We start from the raw sequence: 13,260 nt of genomic DNA on the forward strand, positions 1-13,260 counted from the left end.
TTCAATAAATGGACTATGGGTGACCAGGGAAGTGTAGCTCCCTCGGATAGATGGCACCTTGGTGAGTCGTGGAATCGACAGTGGCATGTTTTTCTGGTTGAGTATGCAGTAGATTTAGACAGCATGAATTGCGAACAGATGACATCGATCTGAGGAGGCCGCAGAATAACATTACAGACAGGCGGAGGAATGATCTTCAGTTGGAACTGGATACTGTGGCTGAATCAATACGATGGCATCATGCAGTGAATCATGCACCTGAGGAGCGATCCTAAATAGACTTCAACAATCATTCCAACATAAGGAGGTTGCACAATAAGCATAAGGCTACGGTGCTTGCCTGCCGGCCCTTCTCCAAAGGAAAAAAATTAATTCACAGAAATATTATGTTTCTATGTGACTAGGTTTCAGTTTTGGAAGAAATTATCGGTACAGAATGGGCTTAAAACAATTTCAATATTGCCACATTTATAACAATAACAGTTTTGTGAAATAAATAAAAAATTAGGTCAATGTAGAGTATCCACCGCCCACTGAACGAATATTTCACACTTTTATCACTGCCAATGCTGCGCTATAAACCAATTTTCGGCAATCTAATGTAAAAGACTGCCTACAGATATTTGAAAAGTTTCAGAGAAAATACACAAATTCAATCTTCTAACACGATTTTTTTGTTTTTATGAATTAAGTAATTTGCTGAGAGACATACAGTAGTTAGATATAGACCACTCTTACACTAAACCTGGAGTAATTTAAGCTTATTAATCAGATATGATTCTACTTACTCTTTTTTTTAATACGCTCACCTGTATGTAATTTCTATTTTAGGAACAGATGCATTATAAGGGCCACCCATCACACATTATACACAAAAAAAAAAGGTTAGCGGAAGTAATGGTTCGATTAGAGTTTTTAGCACTCAATATTCGATAAGCATTAAATGCTACCAAATTAAAAAATTAAATAAAACAATTTAAACAGTTTATTACTACTGATGTGATTTTAGTTACTTTGGTCCAGGGAAAATATATTTTACTATTACTGCCATTATTTCCATTTTGAAGTAGGCTACAAGTCAACAATATAAAACTGACTGTTAATTTAGAAGTTGGTAACATATTTTATGTCGATTATAATAACAATACATATCGATAGTAGCATTCATACCATTCAACCAATAAGGAGATTGGCCCCTACAATGCATCTGTGCCCTAATTTATACATATTTCATTGTTATTTTCCATCCAAAGATCATTAAGAACACTGAATATTACTTAATATCTCCTATCTTTCTTCAAATAGTGTTTATATGCCATGTTAATTTTCATTTGTTTTCATAAGTTAACAATGATGCACATTGGGAGCAACATATAAGAAATTATTTTCTTACACAATCCACGCTATATTCACGTTGTTTTGAAATGATTAATCGAAGATGGTTTGCTTATTGTTTATTCCACGCACATTAATTGTATGTAATTTCTATTCCATACGTTTTTTTCCCCAAGATCATTAAGAATGGTGAATATTATTCATGCTTGTTTCCTGTATTTCTTAAAATATGTGACATGTTAGTTTTTATTTGTCGTTATTTATGTAAAAATGATGCCCAAAAAATAATAATAATTTCGTACTCACTCCACATCCCTATATTCACATTTGTTTTTCAGTGATTTATTATAGAATGTACCGGCATTTAAAAGACTAATAATTTAGAAACATGTTACATAAATCATCCTTGTGCCAAAAGAGAATCCTCCCTGGACCAAATTATATTAAAAAATGTACCGGTATTTAAAAGACAATTTAGAAACATGTTACATAAATCATCCTTGTGCCAAAATAGAATGCTCCCTGGACCAAATTGTCGTATTTTGCAGTGGTCGCCAGTACTCGCTGAAATGGGTAATAATATAATATAATTATATTGTACGTAGCAAGATCGATTATCCAATTGATAGGATATTTTATGAGGTTGTCATGACTGAGATATCTATTGTCAATTGCAGTGGCGGCTCGTGGGTATTGAATTCAGGGGGGCTGCATACAAAAATAAACCATGCATCTTACCTTATTTAAATATTAGTTCCATGCGCCTTGTCTTATAGGTTGCAAACTTTTGAATCATCTTCTTATTAAAATCCGATATGTCAGTAAGGCATTATAAGCTTGGTATGCAGAGTCGGCTTCGGTAGCATAGTCGGTTGCGGGCTCGATCCCGGCTCAGGTCGATGGCATTTAAGTGTGTTTAAATGAGACGGGCTCATGTCAGTAGATTTACTGGCATTTAAAAGAATCCTGCGGGACAAAATTCCGGCATACCGGCGACTCTGATATAACACCTGCAGTTGCGAGTGTCGTTAAATAAACCATAATTTAATTTTTTTACATGCAGATTTGAACCTTAGAAATATCTAACTGGCGATTTGTAGTTGGTTGTATAATATACCTACATGATACATCAATAAATGAAAAAACTGAGCCAGAAATTGAATTCAGGATCTTCAACAGCACGCACCAGGGCGCTTGCCTCATTTATTATGATGTTGTTAGATGTTTCAGATTCCATTATGGTTTGAAAACATTGTAGAAATGGCGCTTTATTCTCATGAACAACATTTACTGTTCTTATTTTAAAACTCCATCTTGTTGTCCCAGCTGATGGAATTGTCTTTGAAACACATTAATCTAATACAGACTGTGTGGAGATCGAGAGAAGAAAGCAGGGATACTGGATAAATCAGCAAAAAATATGCGAGCCTTTGTATTTTGTTTAGTGGCTTTTCCCATTATGAGATTCAACTGATGGGCACTTAATTTCACATTTCTCCTGAATTGTTAAGATTCTGAACTGAATAGACTGTAAATATTGTACAGAATTAAACATTGTTGCACTTGTTATACTCACAACATTAAAGAAAATGTATTTAAAACTGCGCGCTACTGACAAGCTGCTGCAAATTTTGCAGCTCCTGAAAACTCTGTAAACTCGGCCAGGGGCAGCAAGGGGAGGGGTAAAACTAACGCGCAAAGCATCCGACGAGACTGGCAGCTCCAGAGGAGGAAGTAGCTTCACCCATAGTCCTTGTCTCTGGCTTCGCTCTGGCAGCACCAGGGGAGGAAGTGACTTCACTAATGATTGCGTGCATGTCAATGAGAGCGAAATTTTTTAAAAAAATTCGAGCCGCTGAATAGAGACTGTGTAATAAATGTATTTCACAACATAAAACGAGACAAGAGCCACAAATGTCTGGGGGTACTGCAGCTCCGCAGCCCCTCTTCGAAAGCCGCCCCTGGTCAATTGCTTTTATTTGTCAGAAGGCCTTGACTGATGGGTATATAAGGCCTGGCGCTCTTACGGGTGGAGGTCGGGGTTTGGGATGGCCCACAAGCAACAAGTTATACTTAGTATGTTTAGGATTAGTGTAAAACTGGCCTATGTCTCCTATTATGGGCGGGACATAAGTAACATTCACCAAAAATTATAATAAACTAAGCTCAACAGTATTCGTTCTCTTGAAGCAACAGAATACTCACATTGGAGTGATGCGTTCCAGAACATCCTCAGGCATAACTTCTACTAAGTTCACTATCTCATCACAGCGCAAAGGTGGCGTGTAGAACTTCTCATCGATCTGCTTAGAAGGACAGTTTGCATATGCAGTTGACACGTGTAGCACACACTGCAAAATAATGTGTAAATTACCCGAATTACACAAGTGAAGTGGATAGGCATTAGATATACGAGGGGGATCCAGGAAATAACGACCGTTTTGTTGTAATAATTAAAAAATATATATATTTATTTGAAAAAAAAAGTCTGTTACATAACTGAAGCTTCCTTTACTTCTCTACATAATCACCACCTACATTTAAACATTTGTCGTATCTGTTCACTAGCTTTAGAATTCCCGTGTTATACTCCTCTGCTGCCAGTTCATTAAGCCAGGTGTTCACAGTCTTCTTCAACTCTTCATCACTTCCAAAACGCGTACCACCCAGAAAGTCTTTCAGCTTAGTGAAAAGGTGAAAATCGCTAGGAGCAAGGTCTGGACTATAGGGCGGATGATCAAAGATTTCCCAACCGAAATGATCCAGCAATTCTCGAGTTGAAGCAGCAGTGTGCGGGCGGGCACAGATTTTGTGGTAGCCAAGATGTTGCGACACCCAAGCAAAGAACGAGAAATGTCAGGAAAGGCAATATGCAATTCGTCGAGTGATGTGCGCCTGTCTTGCAAGATTCTGTCGTTCACTTTAGTCTTCAGGTCTTCTGTGATGAGTAATGGGCGTCCGGGTCGAGTTTCATCGTGGACATTTGTTCGCCCATTGTTGAACATTTCGCACCATTTTCTCACATTTCTTTCATTCATTACAGTATCACCATACACTTCTTTCAATTTCCGGTAAATTTCTGCAGGTTTCAAATGTCGGGCATTCAAAAATCGAATCACACTCCTCACCTCACAGTCGGCGGGATTATCAATCACGTCGTTCATTTTGAAATAACACAAAATGCACAATGGCGACTTGTTGCAACCAGTACTCACAACATTATGAGAACACATGTTAAGGAAGCCAGTTGACCTTCAAACAACGAAGGGGAGTCAGCTGCGCGGCGGGTATGCGCGAACGGTCGTTATTTCCTGGATCCCCCTCGTATGTTACACATTAAAGCAGTACACGTAGCTATCAATGCATCATTTTAAAATTATATTAGCTTAACCCACGGCATTGAAACTCCTCACAGGAATCCTAGCCAAAAGACTGGCAGAGAAGCTAGACCCAATACTACCAGAAGAACAATTCGGCTTCAGGAGGGGATGATCCACGATCATTGGCAGTAGAAAACCTGATAGACCAAATAAAGCAAGCGACAGGGAAACCCAAAGGAAAACTATATGTGGTCTTCGTTGACTACTCAAAAGCCTTTGACCTAGTCAACAGAAGAATACTAGTAGACAAACTGGAGGACCTAATTGGCAAAACAATTATGACAACCCTGATATCAAATATCCTAGCAGAAAACTACATCCAGATAGATGACGGAGTAGGCACATCCAACTGGCTACCGCAGACGAATGGCATCCTCCAAGGAGACCCGCTCAGCCCGATACTGTTTAATGTCCTAACACATGATGTCACGAAAGGAATGGAAGGAGTAAGTACGTACATCTACGCCGACGACATGGCCATCACAGTGACAGACTTAGACAATACACAATCAGCACTAGACACGCTAAGCAAATGGGCGGAACGAAACGACATCAAGATAAACGAAGAGAAGACGGAAATGGCAGTGTTCAGGAAAGGAGGAAGACTCACCGAAGAAGAAAATGTAAAATGCAATGGCAAACTCAAAAGGACAAGCGATTTTAAATATCTAGGAATCACAATTCAGATGACTGGGAAAAGTTCCAGGCTACACATAAGATCGAGAGTAATGGCGGCCACAAGAGCCATGAATGAAATTAGGAACATCACACGATTATCGATCAGCACAGCTATGGACCTGTTCCGGATAAAGATATTACCTGTCCTGACGTATGGCCTAGAATCAGTGGGAGAATACCTCACATACAAACAGATGGAAGAACTAGAGCGGGTGAAAGCTAGGTATTTGAAGAGAGCTCTAGGACTACCACAGAACGCAAGATCGAGACTAGTGTACGAACTAACCAGAGAGACTTTTTGATAGAGGACCTAAGGTGCGAAATAATGCTCCCAGCGAACGACGCCTACAAACGGCTCCTACAAGATCTGCACGAGAAGAAAACCAGCATACCGGAGGAATTCTACGCAACGTGTGCGATGCAAGATAGGACATGGACGGAAGCTAATCATGAAATGAGACACGTGACGACAAGATTGGCAACCTATGGCTTCCACCACAAGGTGTGCGTCAACAAGACTTACCACGAACCAAATGATAAGTGTGTGTGTGTTTTATGCTCAGAACTATGTGACAAATATCATATTATCAAGTGTAAGAAGAGACAGAAATCCATCGCAGCTTATAGTAAAGACAAGTAATGTTTCTTACCCCATGCACGGTGTGTGCGCATTTCAACTTATATATATTAGCTTAAAAAAATAAATTTAGAGTAGTCATATACAAGGTAACCGAAATAATTCTATAAGATTTAACACATAATGTAACACTTAACGAACCACTATGTGTTTGTTGGGACTCACTGTATCAGGTAAGCCAATAAACCGCATCTGTAATGTAATGTAGGCCTGTAAGTCACTACATGGTGCCGAAAACTGATTTCCTGAATCATTGCCAAGCGAACTGTTACTTTATCATGTCACTTTTCTAGAGTAACAGGGGATAAAGATCAGCAATTTTTATTATTGTTGAGGGACTATTTCACCTCCGGAGAATTTTACACTGAGGGATCCCATATTTGCAACCAAGACCTCTTCAGGTGATATCTATATCCAGTGCTTTTGCTTCAGTCAAGTCTCATTTTACAAACCTATGGATCAACAATTGTGTAGCTTAATATCAAAGGCGGACATCTGACCTTCAGATGAAATTTAGATAATGTGGATTCTTATACATTTTTTCATGCTTTTTTCAGTTATGGTGAAACTATATACAAACTCTAACACTACATTTATAAAAATAAATTGTTTTAAAATACTACAAAGAACACTGTGAAACAAAAAAGTGCCTCTAGATCAAAACTATGGAGACGACAGATGTCCGTCTTTGATATTAAACTACTCAATTGGCTCTCTTCTGACAAAGGAAAAATTTTACAATCTGTACAAAAGAAACTAAATGACCTGGAAATGTACAAAAACTTGCCCAGACATGTTCAAACATTTTTAACAAGAGCCAGAACAGTCGCATTGTCACTCAAATGTACCTACACCGATTTCACATTTCTGATAATCCTACTTGTCTGTGGTGAAGATTTTTTTTTTATTTTAGTAGGTTATTTTACGACGCTTTATCAACAGCTTAGGTTATTTAGCGTCTGAATGAGATGAAGGTGATAATGCTGGTGAAATGAGTCCGGGGTCCAACACCGAAAGTTACCCAGCATTAGCTCATATTGGGTTGAGGGAAAGACCCCGGAAAAAACCTCAACCAGGTAACTTGCCCCGACCGGGAATCGAACCCGGGCCACCTGGTTTCACGGCCAGACGCGCTAGCTGTTACTCCACAGGTGTTGACTCATGATGAAGATCTGGAACAGATTCCTCTATACTGTCCATCCATAAACCACAAAAGAAGTAAATTAAAATCATCAGTGCAGAAGACACAGCCCTGCAATATATATTGACTACACCCCAACTCTGGCTACTAGCAACAGGCATCTATAATGAACACCGATCAAAATACCTCTCATTTCTCGTGAAAAACAACAACTGAATAGACTACAGTGGACTATAGTGGACTTTATGTTGTCAGCAAACAGCTGGATACATTAAGAAGATTGATTTATTGTTGTTTATCTGATCACATTATTCATTATTTTAACCTGCTTTTGATGGTTAAATAACTTATACCTTAGAGTTTTCTTTAACTTTCGTAAAATTGTGGAAATCTTATTAGGCCTATTTTTATTAGATTTATAGTAATTTCAATTACAGTTACTTACTTACAAATGGCTTTTAAGGAACCCGAAGGTTCATTGCCACCCTCACATAAGCCCGCCATCGGTCCCTATCCTGTGCAAGATTAATCCAGTCTCTATCATCATATCCCACCTCCCTCAAATCCATTTTAATATTATCCTCCCACCTACGTCTCGGCCTCCCCAAAGGTCTTTTTCCCTCTGGTCTCCCAACTAACACTCTATATGCATTTCTGGATTCGCCCATATGTGCTACATGCCCTGCCCATCTCAAACGTCTGGATTTAATGTTCCTAATTATGTCAGGTGAAGAATACAATGCATGCAGTTCTGCGTTATGTAACTTTCTCCATTCTCCTGTAACTTCATCCCGCTTAGCCCCAAATATTTTCCTAAGCACCTTATTCTCAAACACCCTTAACCTATGTTCCTCTCTCAGAGTGAGAGTCCAAGTTTCACAACCATACAGAACAACCGGTAATATAACTCTTTTATAAATTCTAACTTTCAGATTTTTTGACAGCAGACTAGATGATAAAAGTTTCTCAACCGAATAATAACACACATTTCCCATATTTATTCTGCGTTTAATTTCCTCCCGAGTATCATTTATATTTGTTACTGTTGCTCTAAGATATTTGAATTTTTCCACCCCTTCGAAGGATAAATCTCCAATTTTTATATTTCCATTTCGTACAATATTCTGGTCACGAGACATAATCATATACTTTGTCTTTTCGGGATTTACTTCCAAACCGATCGCTTTACTTGCTTCAAGTAAAATTTCCGTGTTTTCCCTAATCGTTTGTGGATTTTCTCCTAACATATTCACGTCATCCGCATAGACAAGAAGCTGATGTAACCCGTTCAATTCCAAACCCTGCCTGTTATCCTGGACTTTCCTAATGGCATATTCTAAAGCACAGTTAAAAAGTAAAGGTGATAGTGCATCTCCCTGCTTTAGCCTGCAGTGAATTGGAAAAGCATCATATAGAAACTGACCTATACGGACTCTGCTGTATGTTTCACTGAGACACATTTTAATTAATCGATTACAGTAGATACAAAAATGATTAACTGACAAATAACAAAATTTCCCCATTTTTTTTAAACTTCAAACCTTAAAAACTGCTAGGACATTCACAGAGAAAATTTTTTTTATAAATATTTGATCTTTACTCATTTAAAGAGTAATATATCCTACATCATCCAACAACAATTGAGAATTGTACGCCAATTAGTTACTCACTCATTTTCAGCTTTAATATGTTAGATTTTTTATTTTGTTTGAAAAACTTATAAATTCTATATAAGGACTAACAGTCATAATATAAATACCGAAATTGCACTGACAATTAGTCTCTCCGACAGTTAAAGACATTGTTAGTTTCTCTAACAATTTAAGGTCAGGGCAGCACTTTATAAAAATTATAAGGTGTCCCTAAACTTTCTGGCAACACTGTATGAAGTATGGTATAGTATACTATACTCTCAGGACTCAGGAGGGTATTGTTGTCAATTGTTGCAACAGTGTCAGTATCTACAGCTTGTGTGAACGTGGTTTCAGTTGTATGAATGGAATAATATCTACCACAAAAGCATATATTTTAAACAACAAAACAATTTAATGACTATTAGCATGAATGAACCATCTGTCAAGACCTTTGACCTAACAACATGCATTTAAAACTGGTGTGTCAACAAATTTTTGAAATGCAGTCAATCAAGTGCTTAAGACAGTGGAGTGGGCCTGTAGATTTTTTGATGGGCCTCTAAATAAGGCTGATGTAAACTTTGGCACCGAAAGTCGGAAAAAAATAAACTGTAAAATGAAACGAACCTTAAGCTGTACCATGCTCTTTGCCAGCTGGAGAATGTGTTTGGTTCCTCGTACGTTGATATGCACGGCTGACTTTAACTTCTCGTCAAATCTGACTGTTGCAGCAATATGGAATATGTAATTGACTTCTTGACATAATAGCTCAGAGTCCTCAACGCTGAGCCCCAGTTCAGGAAGCCCGCAGTCTCCAGGCACTAACTTCACTTTGCTGGCATATTCTGGACAGGCGGCCTTCATCCTCTCGAACAACTGAATACAATTAAGCAAATACTGTCAATGCATTTACCAAAACGTTACTAAATGTCATGACACACTAAAAAGAAAACAAGATTACACAGATAGGCTAAATATTCATCTTAACAATTATTATAACATGGTAGTTAAAGTAATAGGCTACATTAAGTTACAACTGAACCTAAAATCTTCACTGTCTAAGAGTTATTATAATGTGGTAAGTAATCATTTACTTTAGCTGAAAAAAATTAATCAGAACTCCTTGATTTTACTTGGGGAATAGGCTATGTAGAAATTAGTCAAAATGAATGGAAAGTAAAATTTGGTCAATATAGAGTATCCACCAGCCAATGAACGAATATTGCATACTTTTATCACTGCCAATGTGGCGCTATAAACCAATTTTTAATGCCGGCAATACCTGCAAACGAAATTACACTAAATGTGAGGAATGTTACTACAAGTGTGCAGTATTATATGACAGGTTAGGTTTGGTTGGATTAGGTGTGTATTATGTGACAGGTTAGGTTAGGTTAGGTGTGTACTGTGTGACAGGTTAGGTTAGTAGTTATTATGAGGTTTGGTTAGGTTTGATTAGGTGTGTAGTATTATTACTATGTTGGCGACACTGAAGCCCACTGTTACATTAACGAAATATGGCCGTATTCATCATTCATGCATGACGATTTTCGTATATAAGGGGATAAACTCCAGAACACGGACTGCACCCTTTCCGTCTTACTTCAAAATTCCAACCTTGTGCACACAAAATAAATTATTGGCACTGAAAAGTGCCTTTTCGTAAATATAATTATGCACATTCGACAAACGCAGACAAATCTGCTCTTTTTAGTATTTTAAGACATAATTTGGTAGGTGCAGTCCGTGTTCTAAACTTTTCGTAAGCATGAAGATTCGCATTTGGCAAACCCAGACAAATCTGCTCTTTTTAGTATTTTAAGATAAAATTGTCAGTGAGGAATCCATATACTGAAATTTTCCCTACGTTAAGGTACACACATAAATATCAATATCTAAATTATAAACTTACTTCCAAACCACAAACGTAAATCCGCCATATTTTAAATATACTTATAAGTATCTCAAAGTTGCCAACAGAAAGTACGAAAAGACTCCATACAAGAGTTCAAAAGTCGCTAGATTCTTTATTATAAACCTGATTAGATCAGGGATTAACAATAAAAAAAGTTTTATTATTATTGCTAGATAGCGCTGAAAAGTCGCTAAATTCTTATTTCGGCGATACAAAAAGTTACGAGTAATTGTCGCCGAAAAACAGTTTTAGAGACAAAGTCGATATATTGGCGACACCGCTTAGTTAGCGTCTTGCGTTCTTTTCTGTTTCACAATTTTCAGTAGTTCTCACCAGGTTGAGCCACCATCTATCATGGTACAGAACATGCCTCCAATAATATATTTTCTTACTACAAACAAGAAAATCTTCGCTTCCTCGACGAGAGCTGGTTTGCAGTAAGAGACGGGTGCTTCATTGAGCCTGTTGATTATGCAACCCAAAGAGCAGAAATGTAATTTGGAAGATATAAAAGGAGGGGACATACGTTAAGATTAACTTTAATAAATCTATTACACAATTTTTAGAAACCAATCACAGTCGTTGGGCATGTGAAAAGAAAGGATGGATGCAAATACATTACCAAAGAAAGATGAGTTTAAAATGGATCCCAACTGGAAAGGAAAAACTAAGAAATCATTGATTGGGAAGATAGAAAAGATTGGAGGAAGAAAATTTCAATCTGTTAAAAAAAAAACTGTACACTGAACCAACCTGTACAACCTCACTCAGCTCTTGATAGTGTTAGGATTGAAGGAAAAGCAGTTCTGAAAAAACTGCTTAGTCCATGTGATATTTCTGAGATCTGGCAAAATTTCAATGTCAATTTCTTTATTGAAAAGTTATAGTGAAACTTCGATCGAAAAACAAGTCAAAGTCCCGTGTGTGGTGTGGGAGGATATCGAAGTTTCAATAAAGTCATTAACTGAATGATTAGTAAAAAAAAATGAGGAAAGATGAAGTAACAATTCAAAGATAAAACAGATAAACTACATTTACAGAGACATGGACTGTTTGGAGTATGGCTATCTTTATTAGGTGTAGCTGCAGTCATTATACTAACACCGTTGTGATTTGTTAGTAGGCCTATCGTTTGTAATATGTTTGATATTTATTTACACTAAATTAATTATACAAAGCATGAAAAATCAGGAACATGCGTATGAGCAAAAGCTCATGCTTGGGTGCAGTTGTTATAATACAAAAATTAATGCACACAAGTAATATTATGTACTGTATATACAAAATAAAACAAAAATAAGAACGTGGAAAAAACTTTATACGTAATATCAGTTTAAGTATCATTCATAAGTAGATGTTCAAACTTTTATTGAAATTAAAAACAGAAATTCAGGGTGGATTTTAATCATGGAATTATATAATCTTGGACCTTAAATATAAATTCAACTTTCATGCTTCATCAAGCTACTGTTTTCTGAACTTTAGAGGAAACGAAAAGGAAAGAGATCGACTGAAGAACAATGGGCAGACAGAGATAGGAATATGACTGGAAGAGCAGACACACGGGCAGATTTTCTTCTTCAATCTGTTAGGGATCGAACGCCTAAGACAGACGTGTCCATGTGGGGTATTTTGCACTTTGAGCGCCCGGGCACTTGGTGGGAGGGCGCTGGAAACCTGTTGCAAACGTAAACTGACAGTGTCGCGTATTCAAGCGTAGCGTAACCAAGAAGTAACATTGCTGGCGGTTTACTTATTTAGTTACGGGTATTTATTCTTTTATTCACTTATTTATTTTTATTTTTATTTATTTTTATTTATTTATTACTTATTATTTTTATTTACTTTTCTTTATTTATTTTTTATTCATTATTTTATTTATTTATTTTTTATTTATTTATTTATTTTTTATTTATATGTTTTATTATTTATTTATTTATTTATTATTTATTTTATTTTATTTATTTTTATTGTATTTTATTTATTTTTATTTTATTTTTTTATTTATTTTTTATTTTTTATTTCTTTATTTATTTATTACTTATTATTTTTATTTATGTTTCTTTATTTATTTTTTATTCATTATTTTATTTATTTATTTTTTATCTATTTTTTATTTATTTATTTTTTATTTATATGTTTTATTAATTTTTATTTAAATGTTTTATTTATTTTTTATTTTATTTTATTTATTTTTATTTTATTTTTCTATTTATTTTTATTTATTTCTTATTTTTCATTTATTTATTACTTATTTTTATTTATTTTTGTTTATTTATTTTTATTCATTATTTTATTTATTTATTTTAATTTATTTTTTATTTATTTATTTCTTATTTATATGTTTTATAATTTTTTTTATGTTTTATTTACTTTTTATTTATTTTTTATTTATTTTTTATTCATTTATTCATTTAATTTTTATTTATTTTTTATTTTTATTTATTTATTTATTTACTCCTCTATTTATTTCCTTATTTTTTTATTCATTTCTTTCTTCCTTTATTCCTTTCTTCCTTTTTTAATTCTTTATTTCTTAT

At 35.6% G+C, this 13,260-nt stretch overlaps 1 protein-coding gene across 4 annotated transcripts in view; it reads right to left on the bottom strand.

The window, feature by feature from the left end:
* The window catches only part of LOC138701976 (fatty acyl-CoA reductase wat-like), a 117,856-nt gene that overhangs the window by 20,272 nt on the left and 84,324 nt on the right, over positions 1–13,260 (bottom strand). For all 4 annotated transcript variants that reach the window (XM_069829400.1, XM_069829397.1, XM_069829399.1 and 1 more), the window contains exons 3-4: positions 9,433–9,681; positions 3,541–3,686 (exon numbers count right to left, since the gene is read on the bottom strand). In XM_069829400.1, coding sequence (XP_069685501.1) covers positions 3,541–3,686; positions 9,433–9,681 — 395 coding nt within the window. The remainder of the gene's footprint in view (positions 1–3,540; positions 3,687–9,432; positions 9,682–13,260) is intronic.

Source organism: Periplaneta americana, chromosome 6 (genome assembly GCF_040183065.1).
Source record: "Periplaneta americana isolate PAMFEO1 chromosome 6, P.americana_PAMFEO1_priV1, whole genome shotgun sequence".
Taxonomy (NCBI): Eukaryota; Metazoa; Arthropoda; class Insecta; order Blattodea; family Blattidae; genus Periplaneta; species Periplaneta americana.